The sequence below is a fragment of the Hippopotamus amphibius genome, chromosome 11, assembly GCF_030028045.1.
Source record: "Hippopotamus amphibius kiboko isolate mHipAmp2 chromosome 11, mHipAmp2.hap2, whole genome shotgun sequence".
Classification (NCBI taxonomy): Eukaryota; Metazoa; Chordata; class Mammalia; order Artiodactyla; family Hippopotamidae; genus Hippopotamus; species Hippopotamus amphibius.
In genome coordinates, this window is record NC_080196.1 from 26,539,118 (window position 1) to 26,553,541 (window position 14,424).

The window sequence follows — 14,424 nt, forward strand, 5'->3', positions numbered from 1 at the left end:
ATGTCTGATAATAAAAATAATATTAATAAAATGCTGTTGTTGCCTAGCTTTAAACAGTTCATGGAGCACATGTAAGCTCTATATCAGGAGAAACTTAATTTAAGCATTTCTTGGCCTTTGTATGTTTACTTGGTTAATCATAGCTGAATTACACAGAACACAGTACCTTAGCATGGATTCACATAACTCAGCAATTTCCATCAACCATAGTTATCATGTAGTGTTTGCCTACAGTGGTTAGTCAGCAGAAAGGCATCAAATTGCAGCTGATTCATTTCTGAGTCAGTGATAAAAATCACTTGGCAAGAATGCTGTCTCTCATTTTATAAAAAAATGGGAAAAGAGCATTATTTATTTTTTTTATTTGACCCTGATGCTCCTCTTAGTAATTCTCCATCTGCTGACACCCACGAAAAGAGCATTATTTAGACCAGAGGCTGACAAACTTTTGTTTGTAAAGGGCACGACAGTAAATCCCTTGGGCTTTGTGGGCCAGCCCATGTCACACCTCCTCAGCTGCGTAGCGTGCAAGCAGCTGCAGACAGTGTGCAAGTGAGTGGGCATGACTGTGTCCCAATAAAACTTTATTTACAAAAAACAGGTGGCGGGCTGGGGGTTACAGCTGGCCCCTGCTTTAGACAGACTCAGAATGTACATTAACGTTTATCCCGGCCTTTCATTTTTCTTCACAGGCAGGAGACTCATCTTTGAAAATATGTATTTGGGAGATAGTCACGTTCTGTTGAATACCTTGTGCTGGTGCTGCCATAGGAAAATCTGGTTACACTCCGGGGAGGTCTGCCGCGGCTGCAGGACGGATCCGCCTCGGCCCTGAGATGAGTGTCCGGCCTGAGCGGGCACACCATGAATAGATACACAACCATCAAGCAGCTCGGGGATGGAACCTATGGTTCCGTCCTGCTGGGAAGAAGCATCGAGTCTGGGGAACTGATTGCTATTAAAAAGTAAGTTTTCTCTTTCACGCTCACCAAGTGGTGCTCGACGACACATGGTCAATAGAGTTTTAACTCTACACCCTCCCTGCCCTGTCTTTGAAAAGTTTCTAAAGGGGATTGCGTGCAGGCGTGGAGAAGAATCTCAGACGTTGATTGCTGTGGGGTAGATGACTGTGTACTCTGGGATGCTCGTGTTAGTCTTAAACACATCCCCGTGTTAGATGTTAGAGGCGCAACTTTGCCTACAGCTCTAGTACTTTTTCCAAGGGTCTTCTCGTGTTGGGAAGCAGGAACGGGCAGACTAGGAAATATTTTATAAGGAAAGGAAACTGAAGCTGAGAAATGCAGTGACTTATTTTGGATCCTTTACACGTGTGGCGGTCTGGTGACTACGGTTTTGCTCCCCCCACCCCACTTGCTGTTTGCAATCTGAGTCCAGACCCATTGTATTAGTTATCTGTTGCTGCATAACAGTTTTTTCCCCAAAATTGTGGTTTAAGACAACTATCTCACAGTCTCTCTGAGTCAGGTATCTTGGCGTGGCTTAGCTGAGTTCTCTGCTTTGGGGTCTCTCATGAGGCTGCAGTCCAGGTGTTGACTGGTGCTGGGGTCTCATCTGAAGGCTGGACTGGGGAAGGATCCAGTTCTGAGCTCACTCACATGACTGTGGGCAGCATTCAGGGCCTCCAGGGTTGTTGGGCTGAGGGCTTTGGTCCCCTTCTGGCTCTTGGCTGGAGGCTGCCCTTAGTCTGTTTCCATGTGGGCCTCTCCAAAGAGCAGCTCACAGCATGGCAACTTGCTCCATCACGACATAGGAATCTAGAAGGCAATGAGAGTCTTCTATTAAGGTGGAAGTGACGTCTCATTGCATTTGTAAACTAATCACAGAAGGGGTATTCTCTCAAACTGCTGTATTCTGTTGGTTAGAAGCAAGTCATTAAAGAGAGGGGCTTATGCCAGTTTGTGAATACCAGGAGGTGGGGGGCTTTGGGACCATTTTAGAGTCTGCCTGTCACACCCATCTATATCCAGTTGCTTTCTCAACATCTCCATTTCGGTGCCCTGCAGACACTTCACACTCATCATATCCAAAACTGAACTTATAGCCAGCATATAATGCCTATCTTGATAAATGACATATTTCCATCCCTGCAAAGCCTGGGAGTCCTCCTGACGCCCCTCTGTGTGCCCCAGCATTGGTCGTCTGGTCCTGTAGATTCCAACCACCAGATATTCATCTAATCCACGTACTTCTCTATTTCCCCACTGCTAACCTCCCATCCAACTCATTAATCATTTACCACCTCTGCCTCTAGAATATGTTCCTCTCTAGGGTTCCTGGCCTCCATTCCTACCCCTTGTCCGTTCCAGCCTGAAGGGACTATCTTAAACACATGCGTCTAATTGTCTGAAATCATTTGTACCAAACCTCCTTTGCTACCCCATGACATCCCCTTGTCCCACCTGGCTTCAGTGTGCTGGGTGTACAGTGATGTGCCCGCCGCCAGTGTCCCATCTCAGGTGCATGTGGGAGACTCAGCCCAGGTGCCCCTGCCCGGCCCACAGAAGGTCCCCGGCAGAAGAGCCCCTGTTGTCCACTGCAGTGCCATCTCCATGATGTGTCCCTTCGTGGGTTTCCCCCCTCTCTGTTCTCAGGTTCCCTGCTCCTTGCTCTGGCTTCCTGGAATCACCTCCCAAATAAACTCCCTACATCCAAGTCCTTGCCTCAGGCTCTGCTTTCAGGGAACCCAAACCAAGACAGCTTTTAATGTCTTCCTGTCACTTTTAGGATCAAGCCCCCAGTTTTACAACTTGCTCCCTCACTCGGCCTCTGCCTGTTTTCTTCGGGCACAGCTCCTCCCTCTACCCCCTTGGCTGCCTTGTCCTGGCCACTCTGGCCTTTCAGCTTCTTGAACTCACCAGATACCTCTCTGTCCTTTGCCTTCCCGTGCCACTCCCTACCCACACGCCTCTGACCAGCCCAAATTCTCCTGGTCCTTCAGGTCTTGGTTGAAATACCACTTCACTGGAGGACTGTTTCCTGATATCCTAGATAAGATTAGGTCACGTTGGGGTCCACTTTCATGGGGCCCTGTCCCTTCCCTTCCTAGCACTCAGCACAGAAGATGATTGATGACCTGCCTTCCTACTCCGAGGTCGGTTCCGCGAGGAATGTCTCTCGCATCACTGTATCTCCAGTGCCTGGGCCTCTGCCACGTATAGCAGGGGCTAAACAATAACTGGAGCATGAATAAAGGAACTGGTCACTCAACTGGGAGACAGCATGACATCGGGGACAGACTGTCAGAGTGAGGGGGAGAGATGAGAGTTAGTCTGTTATTACCCAGCGGTGAGAGCTTGGGGAAATGGCATAACTTCTGTGTTTCTTGGTCTCCTCCCATCCCATCTGTCTCGTGGGGCTGCTGTAAGACTCCCATGAGACGATGTGGTTGAAGGGCCATGAAAGAGAGAACCCTTGGATTTCTGGCCAGCTCACCAGGCTCTCTGTCTCTCCCCTCAGGCTCTGGACCAGGAGTTGGCACCCTTTTCCTGCAAAGGGCCAGACAGTAAATGTTTTAGGCTTTGCGGGCCATATGGTCTCTGTCGCAACCCAGCTCTGCTGTTTTAATGGGAAAGCAGCCATAGATCATATAGAAGCAAATGAGTGCGATTATGTTCCAACAAAACTTCATTTATGGAAACTGAAACTGGAGTTTCAGATCATTTTCACATGTCATGAGTTATTATTTTCCTTTTTCTTTGTTTTTCCCAACCATTTAAAAGTATAAGTGCCATTCTTGTCTCATGGGCTGTTTCAAATCAGATGGTTGGTTGGGGTTGGCCCGTGGGCCATTGTTTGCCATCCCCTGTGCCGGAGGGTCCCGTCCCTGTGCTGTCCAACATGGTGGCAAGTAATCATATGTCATTTAAATTTAAAATTTAAACTAACACTTCAGTTTCTGAGTTGCACTAGCCTTACTCCAAGAGTTTGGTAGTCATGTGTGTCTAGTAGTTAGCATACTGGACAGCACAGAACATTTCCACCAATACAGAAAGTTCGATTGGACAGCTCTGGTCTAGATAAAATAAGCCTGCGGGATTTTCCTCCAGAGCAAGGTTAGCTAATTAGTGACAGAGCAAGACAGCAGTGCAGGCCTCTTTGCAATGCCCTGGGCTAACTCTGCTGGGAAATTTTGTGCTGGAGAATTGATCGCACTGCTGGGTTTTTAAATAAAATGCTGTATAATATTTGGTAGAAATTGGAACCCACTTTAAGCAATGTTCATTAGGTTCAAAACGAAACTTTTTTTTTTTTTAAAGGTAAAGTGTAACCTGTTACTGGGAATAAGCATGCTATTTGTTTCTTTCTTCTCTTTTAGAATGAAAAGAAAGTTTTATTCCTGGGAGGAATGCATGAACCTTCGGGAGGTCAAGGTATTTATTAATACACGAAGGGATAATTTATGTATGGTTGATTAAAATAGCTTTATACATGTGTAGATTTATAGTTGATACCGTTTGAATTGTTTCACTGATGCTGAAAAAGGAGGCAGATGATAACAATGTACTTTTTTTTTTAGTTTCTTTGTGTGTATGCATGTACTTTTTTTAAAACCTTGGTAATAGTGCTCTTAACTAAACCACAGATTTATTCAGCTTTCCCTAGTTTCTCACTAATGTCTCTTTCCTTTCAAACTGTGATGAAATATACATAATATTTACCTTTTGACCATTTTTTTTAAAGATTTGCCCAATTGTGTTTACATAGCAAACTGGACAATATTAGAAAATCTGTCATACCATTCAGAAGTTGAATATATGCAGTAATCATGTTTTGTAGTCATCTCTGGGGAAGGCTTCTTTGTATATTTTCTGCAAACAATGCCTATGCATTAAGGTTAACAAAAACTCCAAGGAAGAAGTGGCAGGTTGCCAGACAGTCAGAGAAATAGTCCAGACTATTAGGACAATGATGAAGATGTCCCGTGCTAGAACCCAAAGAGCTCAAAATAGATTTAGAATTGCATATTTGACCTAAAAATTGTACAGTTCAGTGGAATTAAGTACATCCATAATATTGTACTCCCATCAGCATCATCCAGGACTCTTTTCATCTTGCAAAACTGAAACTGTGTATCCATTAAAAAATAACTCTCCACGAATCCCTTTCCCCAGCCCCTGGCCTGCACCATTCTACATTCTTATCTGTATGAATTCGACTACAGTAGGTACCTCATATAAGTGCAATCATACAGTATTTGGCTTTTTTGTGACTGGCTGATTTCACTTAGAAGAATGTCTTTAAGATTCACCGATGTGTCAGGCTGTCCTTCCTTTTTAAGGCTGGTTAACATTCCATTGTGTGGATCTACTGTATATTGTTTATCCACTCATCCATCGATAGGCACTGGGACACCTTTGACTATTATGAACCTTCCTATACCTTTAAACTCTTTTCCACTGGCTCCTTGTCTTCGGTCTGTCAATGTGCCCACCGTTCTCTCTAACCGGCCTCAGCCCGCCCTCCCCTTCCCCTTCCTGACCTCACCCTCCAGACTCCCCCTCCGCCATCACTTCCCCCCACCACTGCCTTTCCACTTAACCGGATCAGTCATTCACCCCTGCGACTCTACCAAAGCTGCTCTCCTAAAAGCCAGCAGCTGCCAAGTCCAGGATTATTTTCTCAGATGTTTTCTTGCTGTGGACCATTTCCTCCTCCCTCTCCCAGGTCTCTGTGGCCCTCTACTACCTCTTTCTTGCCTTTCACCAATGGTTCTATGATTTCACCCTTTAAATATCAATAATTTCTCGCATTCTCTTCTCGGCAATTCTTGCCTTTGCTCTGACTTCTCCTCCCAAGTGGTTTTATTCCTCCCCCTCGCTTTGGCAGCCCCCTCACATCTTTTATCTTTCTTACGCATTTGGACCAGGGGTCGATAAATAGCCGACTGCCTGTTTTTGTAAAAAAAAAAAATTTGTTGGAATGCAGCCATGTCCATTTGCTTACGTATTATCTATGGCTGATTTCACGCTACGCTGGCAAAACTGAGTAGTTGCAGCAGGGACCACGTGACCTGGAAAGCCCAAGATATTTATTCTCTATGCCTTGACAGAAAAGTCTCCCGACCACTGCTCAGGCCTATATATCCAGCTGCTTAGTGGACATCAGTGTCTGGATTTTCTAGAATGTCTGCCTCCCCCAGTGCTCATGTTTTCTCCCTCTTGTGTGAGTGATCATTTGCCCTCCGCTCAGAAACCGTAGCTCATTGCAGCGGCCTGTGTGACCCCACTTCCCACACATCTCATCTCCCCAACACTCAGCTGTTCCCACACCATCTACCATTTACTGAGCAGCAGTTATGGGCCAGGCAGCCCCTTAGGAGCTTTACGTGCTCTGTCTTATTTCATCCCCACAACCACCTGACGAGGAAAGTCTTAGTATCTTTAGTTTCCCGATGAGGACAGCTGAGGCCCAGAGACTCAGTAATTTGCCAGAGGGAAACACAACTCTAGGCAGCACAGCTTGGTCTCAAGCCCAAGGTCTGTCGGTTGATTTCAGTGGGCATCCACCCGGCATCTGGGCAGTTCCCGTCCCTCAGACCCTGGGTGGCCACTGCCTCCCACGCCTAACCTCTGAGGGGCTCCCTCCTGACGCGCCCTTGCCCTCCCACCGAGTTTGTCCAGGCCTGACTCTTCCTTCAGGTCACGTGCGTGAGACTGTCCCCGACCACTCCGAGTCTGCAGATTACTCCTCCCTGAAGCGTCTCTGATGTGCTCCTTCCTCTCTGCCTGATACGGCTGTCCTACCTCTACTGCTCTTTGGAAGCCTTTCTCAAGCCAAAACAAGATGCCTTCTTTCTGGAAATACACCTCTTGAAAATGAGTCTCGTGGGCTTCCTAGGTGGCGCAGTGGTTAAGAATCCGCCTGCCAATGCAGAGGACACAGGTTTGATCCCTGCTCCAGGAAGATTCCTACATGCCGTGGAGCAACTAAGCCCATGCGCCAAAAAAAAAAAAGAAAGAAAGAAAATGAGTCTCGTGAAGTCCTCCACAAAATTAATTCTTTTTTTTAATTAATTCTTTTTCTATTAAGCTGACATAGAATTTAACTTGCCCCTGAGCCTCACTTAGAAATAAGAGCTGCAGCCACTCTTAGACTTGAGCCAGTAATTCACGCTCAAAACACACTTCTGCTGCTTGCCTAGAATTCTCTTCTCACAAAGCTTTGAAACCAACTTCATTTTCCTCTGAATGAATCTCCCCTATTCATCCCGCGGCTCTTCCACTGGAGACCTCAGCCCTTGCTGGTGGTGGTGCATTTTAAGCAAACCAGCAGGAGAGACGGCTGTAGTCCACAAGAGTCTGGTGGATACTTCCGAGTTAGGCAATGTTTGCTAATCACGGAGAACCAGAAATCCAACCCAACTAGACGTAATAAGCCTGGTTGGGTCATTCTGGAAGGTCCTGGCCACTTGGCCAAAACAGCTGAAGATTTCCTGCCAGAGAGGCACTTGGCCAAAAGCTTGTCTTTCAAGGCAGAGGTTCCAGAAGAGTCTTATTTTGTTCTCATTCACTGGCCACGTTTCTTCCCAGATGCTTGAAGTAACTCGGTCATCTTACACATTCCCCAGCTCTGATCCCTTGGGTGCGTTGTTACTGAGTGTCCTTCCAGATCTGGACACTTATGTTAACACTTTCATCTTCAGACACTCTGCTTGTTTGTTTTATAGAAGGAATGTTCTTTTGAAGGAAATTCAAAGATAAAAAGGGCTTTACAATTTATTTTTATCGGACTCATATCTCTATGAGGAAAAGGCTTTTTGAGTTAAAGGGCTCAACCCCCTGCCGCAGTGACCCCTTGAGGCATTCTTTTTTTTTTTTTTGAGGCATTCTTGAAGGAGATGGTCTATCAAATTCTGATCACCTGGTGGGCAAACCTGCAGTTGGGTGTCTGGCTGTCATACATGAACTGGATTGCTGCTTACCAAGATGAAAGTGTATTTGTTCACTGTGAGCAGAGCTAGCGATGCAAACAGAAAATAGCTTGCACGTGGCTGCGCTCACGTGTATGTTCCGGGAAGAGGAAAACCACACATGCGCACAGGAATAATCAGAAGGTCACTCACCATTTTCTGAGCCACCCTCTGGTCCTCAGCCCCCCTCCCCCCCTTGACTTTTTTGCCTTTGCAGTTCTTGGAAGTAGAGATCTCTCTCCCATCTCACTTCAGGGTCTTTCCAAAGAGACTTCTCCTCCTTTCCCCCTCCTTCTTCTCCTTCTCCTTTAACACTCACTTTGTAAGAAGCTCTATACGTCCCATGTACACCACGTGAGTCAGAAGAAAGTTGAGAGAATCGGGCTGTCAGCCTCTGTCTACCTGAGCAATTTTCTGTTCAGAGAGTCTGCAGACTGCTGGCCGGTGATCTCAGCTCCCAGCAGCTGCCTCTCCAGTATCAGATCAATCAAAGCCTCAGTGGGTTCCCCTCTGGTCACTTTCATGGTGTGAATTCCATCACCTGGAGAGAGTGCACCTAAAATAGCCCTGGCCCATTGCCTGGTGCTGGGGGCAGCCAGAAGTTCCAGTGATGGTCAAGTTCTTACCTCCTAGTCACTTAATTGAAATAGTTTTTCTACCTAAAGTTACTACCAACTTCAGAGAAACACCATGTATTAAAGTATTGTCTATAAAAAATGAATTGTGTGGGCTTCCTAGGTGGCGCAGTGGTTAAGAATCGGCCTGCCAACGCAGAGGTCACGGGTTCGATCCCAGCTCCAGGAAGATCCCACATGCCGTGGAGCAACTAAGCCCATGTGCCCAAAAAAAAAAAAAAAAAAATGAATTGTGGCACTCTGTGGTTCTAGAATTAGGTGTTTCTCCCTAAGTATATTGTGGGATTACTTCTTTTTTCAACAACAGACTTTCTCTAATTTTTTGTATTTTTCTTCTTCACCTTTCAGTCTTTAAAGAAGCTCAACCATGCCAATGTAGTAAAATTAAAAGAAGTTATCAGGGAAAATGATCATCTTTATTTTATCTTTGAGTACATGAAGGAAAATCTTTACCAGCTCATTAAAGAAAGGTACAGTCATCATGATCTTATAAATATTGCAAAGTGGATGTGTTTTCTTTCTGCTTTTGTTTATTTTGGTCATGCTGCTTGGGCTTGGCTGTTTAAAGCTGCCCATAAGATGAGGGGCCCCACCTGCATTCCTGCTTTGGAGGCCCTGTGATGGTGGCAGAGAAGCTGCTTTCTGTGTAGCCGTTTTGAATGTCTTACTGGATGATTCACCCAAACAGGCTCAGAGATTTAACAGATACTCTGCAGCATTCCTTCCCACAGGACTGTATGGGCAGAGTGACCACAAGTGAGGGGTGTAGCAGCTTCCTTCTTTCTCAGCCGTCCATCGGAAACTTCCAGGTCCCTTTCAGTGCCTTTCTTGCCACAGTGCTCAGGGCTCGCATGCTGGGAAGACAAAGAAACTAACAAAAAAAACTTACCTGCGATGGTCATTTTGGACTTTAAAAGTGAACCTCTTGGGCACATTTTCTTGGTGGCAGGTGAAGGCCATTCAGAGCATCTCTCTGAGTGATTTCAGTGAACAAATACCGTTTTCATTGTCAATAATAGCAGTGAAGGTGTGTGGTTTGCCCAATCAGGGGAAAATGTCCCTGTCCACTGCATCTCATAAGACCTTCATCTGAAAGACCTCAGATTTTCCCCATCAAAAATTTTTTAAGTTTTAATTATATTATGGAGAGAGGAGATTTTTATATGATACATTGGAGGGATTTTTTTTTTTTTGGTTTGTTATTAAATGTTTAATCGTTTCTTCTTTGTAACGTAACTGAATATATTTGGTGCTTATAAGGTATGCAATTGTTTTTCTTTGATTTTTATTATCAGAGGATCTGGTCAGATTAGCATGTGAGGAGGTGTTTTCTTAAATTCTTACTATATAACCAAAAGAGCATGAAAACAGGGATTTGTTTTCATTAACAAATTTCATAAATCTAGATTTATAACTTTCTTTTCCTCTGCCCTATACAGAAATAAGTTGTTTCCCGAGTCTGCTATAAGAAATATCATGTATCAGATATTGCAAGGACTTGCGTTTATTCACAAACACGGTAGGTGATTTGGAGTATTGTGCTTTTGAATAGCAGTGAAATGCTGTCATCAGGTAGAAGATGTAGGAAGCATCAGTGTCTTTCGTAATTGACTCCCAGAAAAAATGGAAACATTGAGAGGCTGACAGTGGATTTTGGAATATGTTATCTTCTGTAGCTTGATTTCCGAATTTCCTTCATTGTTTATCATGTCTGCGTGTTCTTATCCTTTAGGCTTTAACAGGAAGCTTGTTAGTTATAGGTCTGAGAATTATTCCTGACCGTTAAGTGGTATATTAATGAGGAACCTAAGATTAGAATTCAGAGAAGCTTCACTTATGATGTTTAACCCACTAACACTGCTTTGCTGGAGCCTTTCATTTTCTTAATGTATTTCAATTTCAATGTGTTCAAAAAGGTGCGGAGTGGTCTAAAAAGATTTTTGCAACCCAGGAAAATAAAATACATTTAAAATAAGCAAAGAAAAAGGCAAAACAAGGCATGGATATAGCCGGGGTGAGGTTAATCAACAAAATACATGTCAGCAAGTTTTATTTAAATAGAAGAAGCAGGCTACAGATGTGAGCCTGAATTTGCTGTCAGACAATGCAGAATGTGAAACACGACCAATTACAACCTACATGGTTTCTCCGAGGTAAAAACAGTTCAATTACCTAAGAGAAACAGAACTATTCTTGGTACTGATACCGGAGAGGTTTCTCTCATGGATCCTTACATAACATGATTTATGGTAAACACAGTGACAGGTTCCATGGGACAGTTTCAGGTCATGTCCCTCAATATAGGCCAATTACTTCACCTGATCAGGGAAAATGGTCCTACTGGGACCCAGTATGGTTCACTCTGGGGATGGTCTGGTGAGTCCAGGGAGGGATTTAGGGCATCCAGAGGAGTGGAGGGTCACATACCCTTCAGGAAATCCTCCATCACTGTTGTTCTTAGCTGAGCTTTTGAACCGTATTGAGTAGCAGTGCATTTGAAGTTATATTTCTAGCAAGTCCTGAGGCATTACCGGTCTGGGTTCCTAACTGGCTGCATACTAAACTGGGGTTAGGTCGATACGTGCTCATAAGCGCAGAGCCTCGGAATGGATGTGTCTGCCAGAGGAGCCAGGAGTCCCACAGGAGGCCTTTGAGGTTGGCTTGACAAACAGACAGGCAAGCTGACCTTGCACAGGCAGAAATCTCTCAGGGTATCATCGCCATTGCAAATACTGCACCAAAAAATGAGTTACATTACCCAATAAGAAAACTGGGCAGAAGCCCTTTGATGATACAGTCAGTTCAGATTTGACACAAATTGGCAGTGAGGGGAAAAGACATTGTGCCACATGGTACATCTTGGATCATTCCCAGCCTGCTCTGTGACCCCTAAGTATCCCCTCACAGTTAGAGGCCAAATGAAACACAGACAAACAGAGGCTGTCTCTACAAGTCCTTGGAAGCCACGGGCACGTGCTAAATAATTTGAGAGTGATATGCAAGCCTACGAACCAATTCTAGTAAAAAGTTCTCGGTAAAAGGTATCTCTGATTCCACTGGCACAGGTAGAATGAGCACTTTTGCCCCAAGAATTCCCAGGGGATGGTATGAGTTTGCAAAATGCTGAAAACTTCTGGTATGGTGTCTTAGGGACAAACAGGAGGAGAGGGGCACTTACTAGATTTGAGAGCTAAGAAAAAAGAAATGGTGAGAAATCAAAGGGATTCTCCAAAGAGAAAGGTCAGCCAGATGTATTCAAATAGGGACCCGTCACAGTGTCTCAGTCACTGGGGCTCATTGCTCAGTACTGGAAACTGCTTGGTGGATCTATAAAAAAGTTAATATGTGTTGGCTTTCCCTTCCTTTCCTTTTTGTTGCTTTTTGTGAAACTCAGATAGTTGTTGCCAGAAAGAACTTGTGTCCTTTCATCCAGGTATCTATCAAATCCCATCAAATTAACACACATGCCCACACACCCATACATGTGCATACACACGCACACACATCTGCATGTACACAGGCACACGTGTACCTACACAGGCATTCTTCCCCCAACACCCACAAGGGCACATATATGCACACACAGACAGTACACATTCGTATCCAATAATTAGCGTCCATAAATTATTGTATCAAAACAGCTCTTTGGAACTCTGCACTGTCAGTCTCCCTTGAACACCTTATGCACTCCAATCGTGTATGGAAACGGTGGACGGGAAGGCTCAGTGTACGGGGGTCAGACCTCTTTTGCTTTTTCTCACCCCAGTACCATGCTTCTCCCCGAGATTCTTGTGGACACCTTCTCCCAGCTAAGTGCCAGTTCGAGTTTGAGCTTTATATGATTTCATCCGTTACCATATTTGTTTCCTTGCCAGTTTCTCAGGTAGAGAGGACAGATGGCATCTATTTCTTTCAAAGAAGAGGAAACTGAGCTTCAGAGAGATTTAAAGACCTGCCAGGGCAAGAATAAAGATGCAGATGTAGGGAACGGACTTGAGGACACCAGGGGGTGGGGGAGGGGCACAAATGGGAAGCTGGGATGAAGTGAGAGAGTAACAATGACATATATACACTACCAAATGTAAAGTAGATAGTTCGTGGGGAGCTGCGGCATAACACAGGGAGATCAACTCGATGATGGGTGATGATTTAGAGGGCTGGGATAGTGAGGGTGGGAGGGAGTCGTGGGAGGGAGGGGATATGGGGATATGTGTATAAATACAGCTGATTCACTTTATTGTATAGCAAAAACTGGCACAACAGTGTAAAGCAATTACATTCCAATAAAGACCTTAAAAAAATAAATAAAGACCTGCCAAAGGCCCCACTGCATTAAAGCAGTAGAGCAGAGATGAGCTCTGATATCTGTGCACATTTACTACACTTCTCTAGAAAAATCTGTCCGAGCAGAGAACAAGAGAACAGAGAATAATAATTGGAGGTGGGATGCATGTTCCTTTTGCAGGTTCTATCTTGTTTTCATTGATAAATGATTTTTGAAAACTTCTGAATGGTTTTCATACGGTTTTGACTGAACTTTGGAGCTTTATAGTGTTCCTTTCCTCCAGTCATGGAAAAAAAAATAATCGAAAGCACTTTACAGATTTGTCTTGTGAGTTCTAGGCTCTTCCCTGTTGGCTGGTTCTCACTGTGCGAAGATGCCTTCTGTCCCTGGGAGTGGACTCCTTTGGGAGCAGAGAACAGAGCTGCAGGTGGTTGCCATGGCCATGGTTCATGTCAGTGACTACTTCCCCCCCACAGGGAATGAAAACACAGCTCTACTTGGTGCTAAGCGAGCACTGCCTCAGCATATGTACTTTGGAGGAATTACATAATTAATGCAAACCGTGTTTCATCCTTGCCCTGCCCTTATAAATATCCATATAGGAAACCAGAAATGCCTTAGGTGGCTTGGAGGACAATGTTTGGTCCCAAGAGGTGGTTCTCTGCTTCCATGTTTCACCACTTTCTTGCTGTGCATCACCTTGAGTCAGCCCTTGGCCTTTCTTTGTGTTGCTGTCCTCCTGGCCTTCTTGATAAAAGCGCTGTGGTTTAAATTCAGTAGTATCTGTGAAATTACAACTTCCCTAGCAGGAAGGTGCAGCACAGAAATTCATAGTGTTTAAGTATTCTCTGGTTATTTCCATATATTCCTATCAGATTCCTCATGAGCAGAATGTGGAGGGGAGAAAGCCTTCTTTGTGGCTTGATGTTTTTCTTGCCCAAGGGTTGTTAATAAAAAAGGAAGCACAACACATTTTCTGCCAGGATGAAAGAGAAAATTTCTCTGTTGTTCGACTGGCCTGGGGTACCCTGAAATTAAAGCGAAGGTCTGTTCCCATATTCTGAAATCCAAACAGTTTCAAACAGGAAGATTCTGTGTTAACAGCACTTTGCTGTTGCATGATCTCTGAACAGCCCGGCAATAAGGGTTTCCATTGTGAATCAGAAGCGCAGAGGAAGACGTGGGCTCATTGTTGCAAGCCTGAGTGCGCACATCAGCAGAACACGTACCCGGCCAGGAATCAGATCAGGGCTTAGCGCCACCTCCTCACAGGTAGGAGGCACGTCACTGGCCTCGTGAGCCCTAATTCTTATCTGCAACAAATGGAGCCGTGTCTGCCTGCCCCCCTTGCCAGGTTGTGGGGAAGATAAAATGAGAGGATTCATGCTGCTAACAATGACAAGCTCTTGCCAGTGCCAGTGGGCCAAGCACTGCACTGAAAGCTGTACAGATACTAACACACTGAATCCTGGAAAACAACCCCGCGAGGTAGATGCTGTCATTTCCCCATTTTACAGGCAAGGAAAGGGAGGTTAAGTGATTTGCCAGCCAGTGAACAGAATTGGGATTTGAAA

At 44.9% G+C, this 14,424-nt stretch overlaps 2 protein-coding genes across 3 annotated transcripts in view; both read left to right on the forward strand.

Moving 5' to 3' along the window:
• The first annotated feature begins 715 nt into the window (after positions 1 to 715).
• Positions 716 to 835, forward strand: LOC130831354 (uncharacterized). The gene has a single exon (XM_057699385.1). It carries the CDS (start codon positions 716 to 718, stop codon positions 833 to 835), a length of 120 nt encoding a protein of 39 aa, XP_057555368.1.
• Positions 833 to 14,424, forward strand: part of CILK1 (ciliogenesis associated kinase 1) — a 33,798-nt gene continuing 20,206 nt past the window's right edge. For both annotated transcript variants that reach the window (XM_057699383.1, XM_057699384.1), the window contains exons 1-4: positions 833 to 965; positions 4,337 to 4,391; positions 8,914 to 9,035; positions 10,005 to 10,084. In XM_057699383.1, coding sequence (XP_057555366.1) covers positions 865 to 965; positions 4,337 to 4,391; positions 8,914 to 9,035; positions 10,005 to 10,084 — 358 coding nt within the window. In that variant the 5' untranslated portion in view covers positions 833 to 864. The remainder of the gene's footprint in view (positions 966 to 4,336; positions 4,392 to 8,913; positions 9,036 to 10,004; positions 10,085 to 14,424) is intronic.

Bases quoted from the DNA above. Each gene is read 5' to 3' on its own strand.
- LOC130831354 (XM_057699385.1), top strand. From the start codon at position 716: ATGTATTTGGGAGATAGTCACGTTCTGTTGAATACCTTGTGCTGGTGC.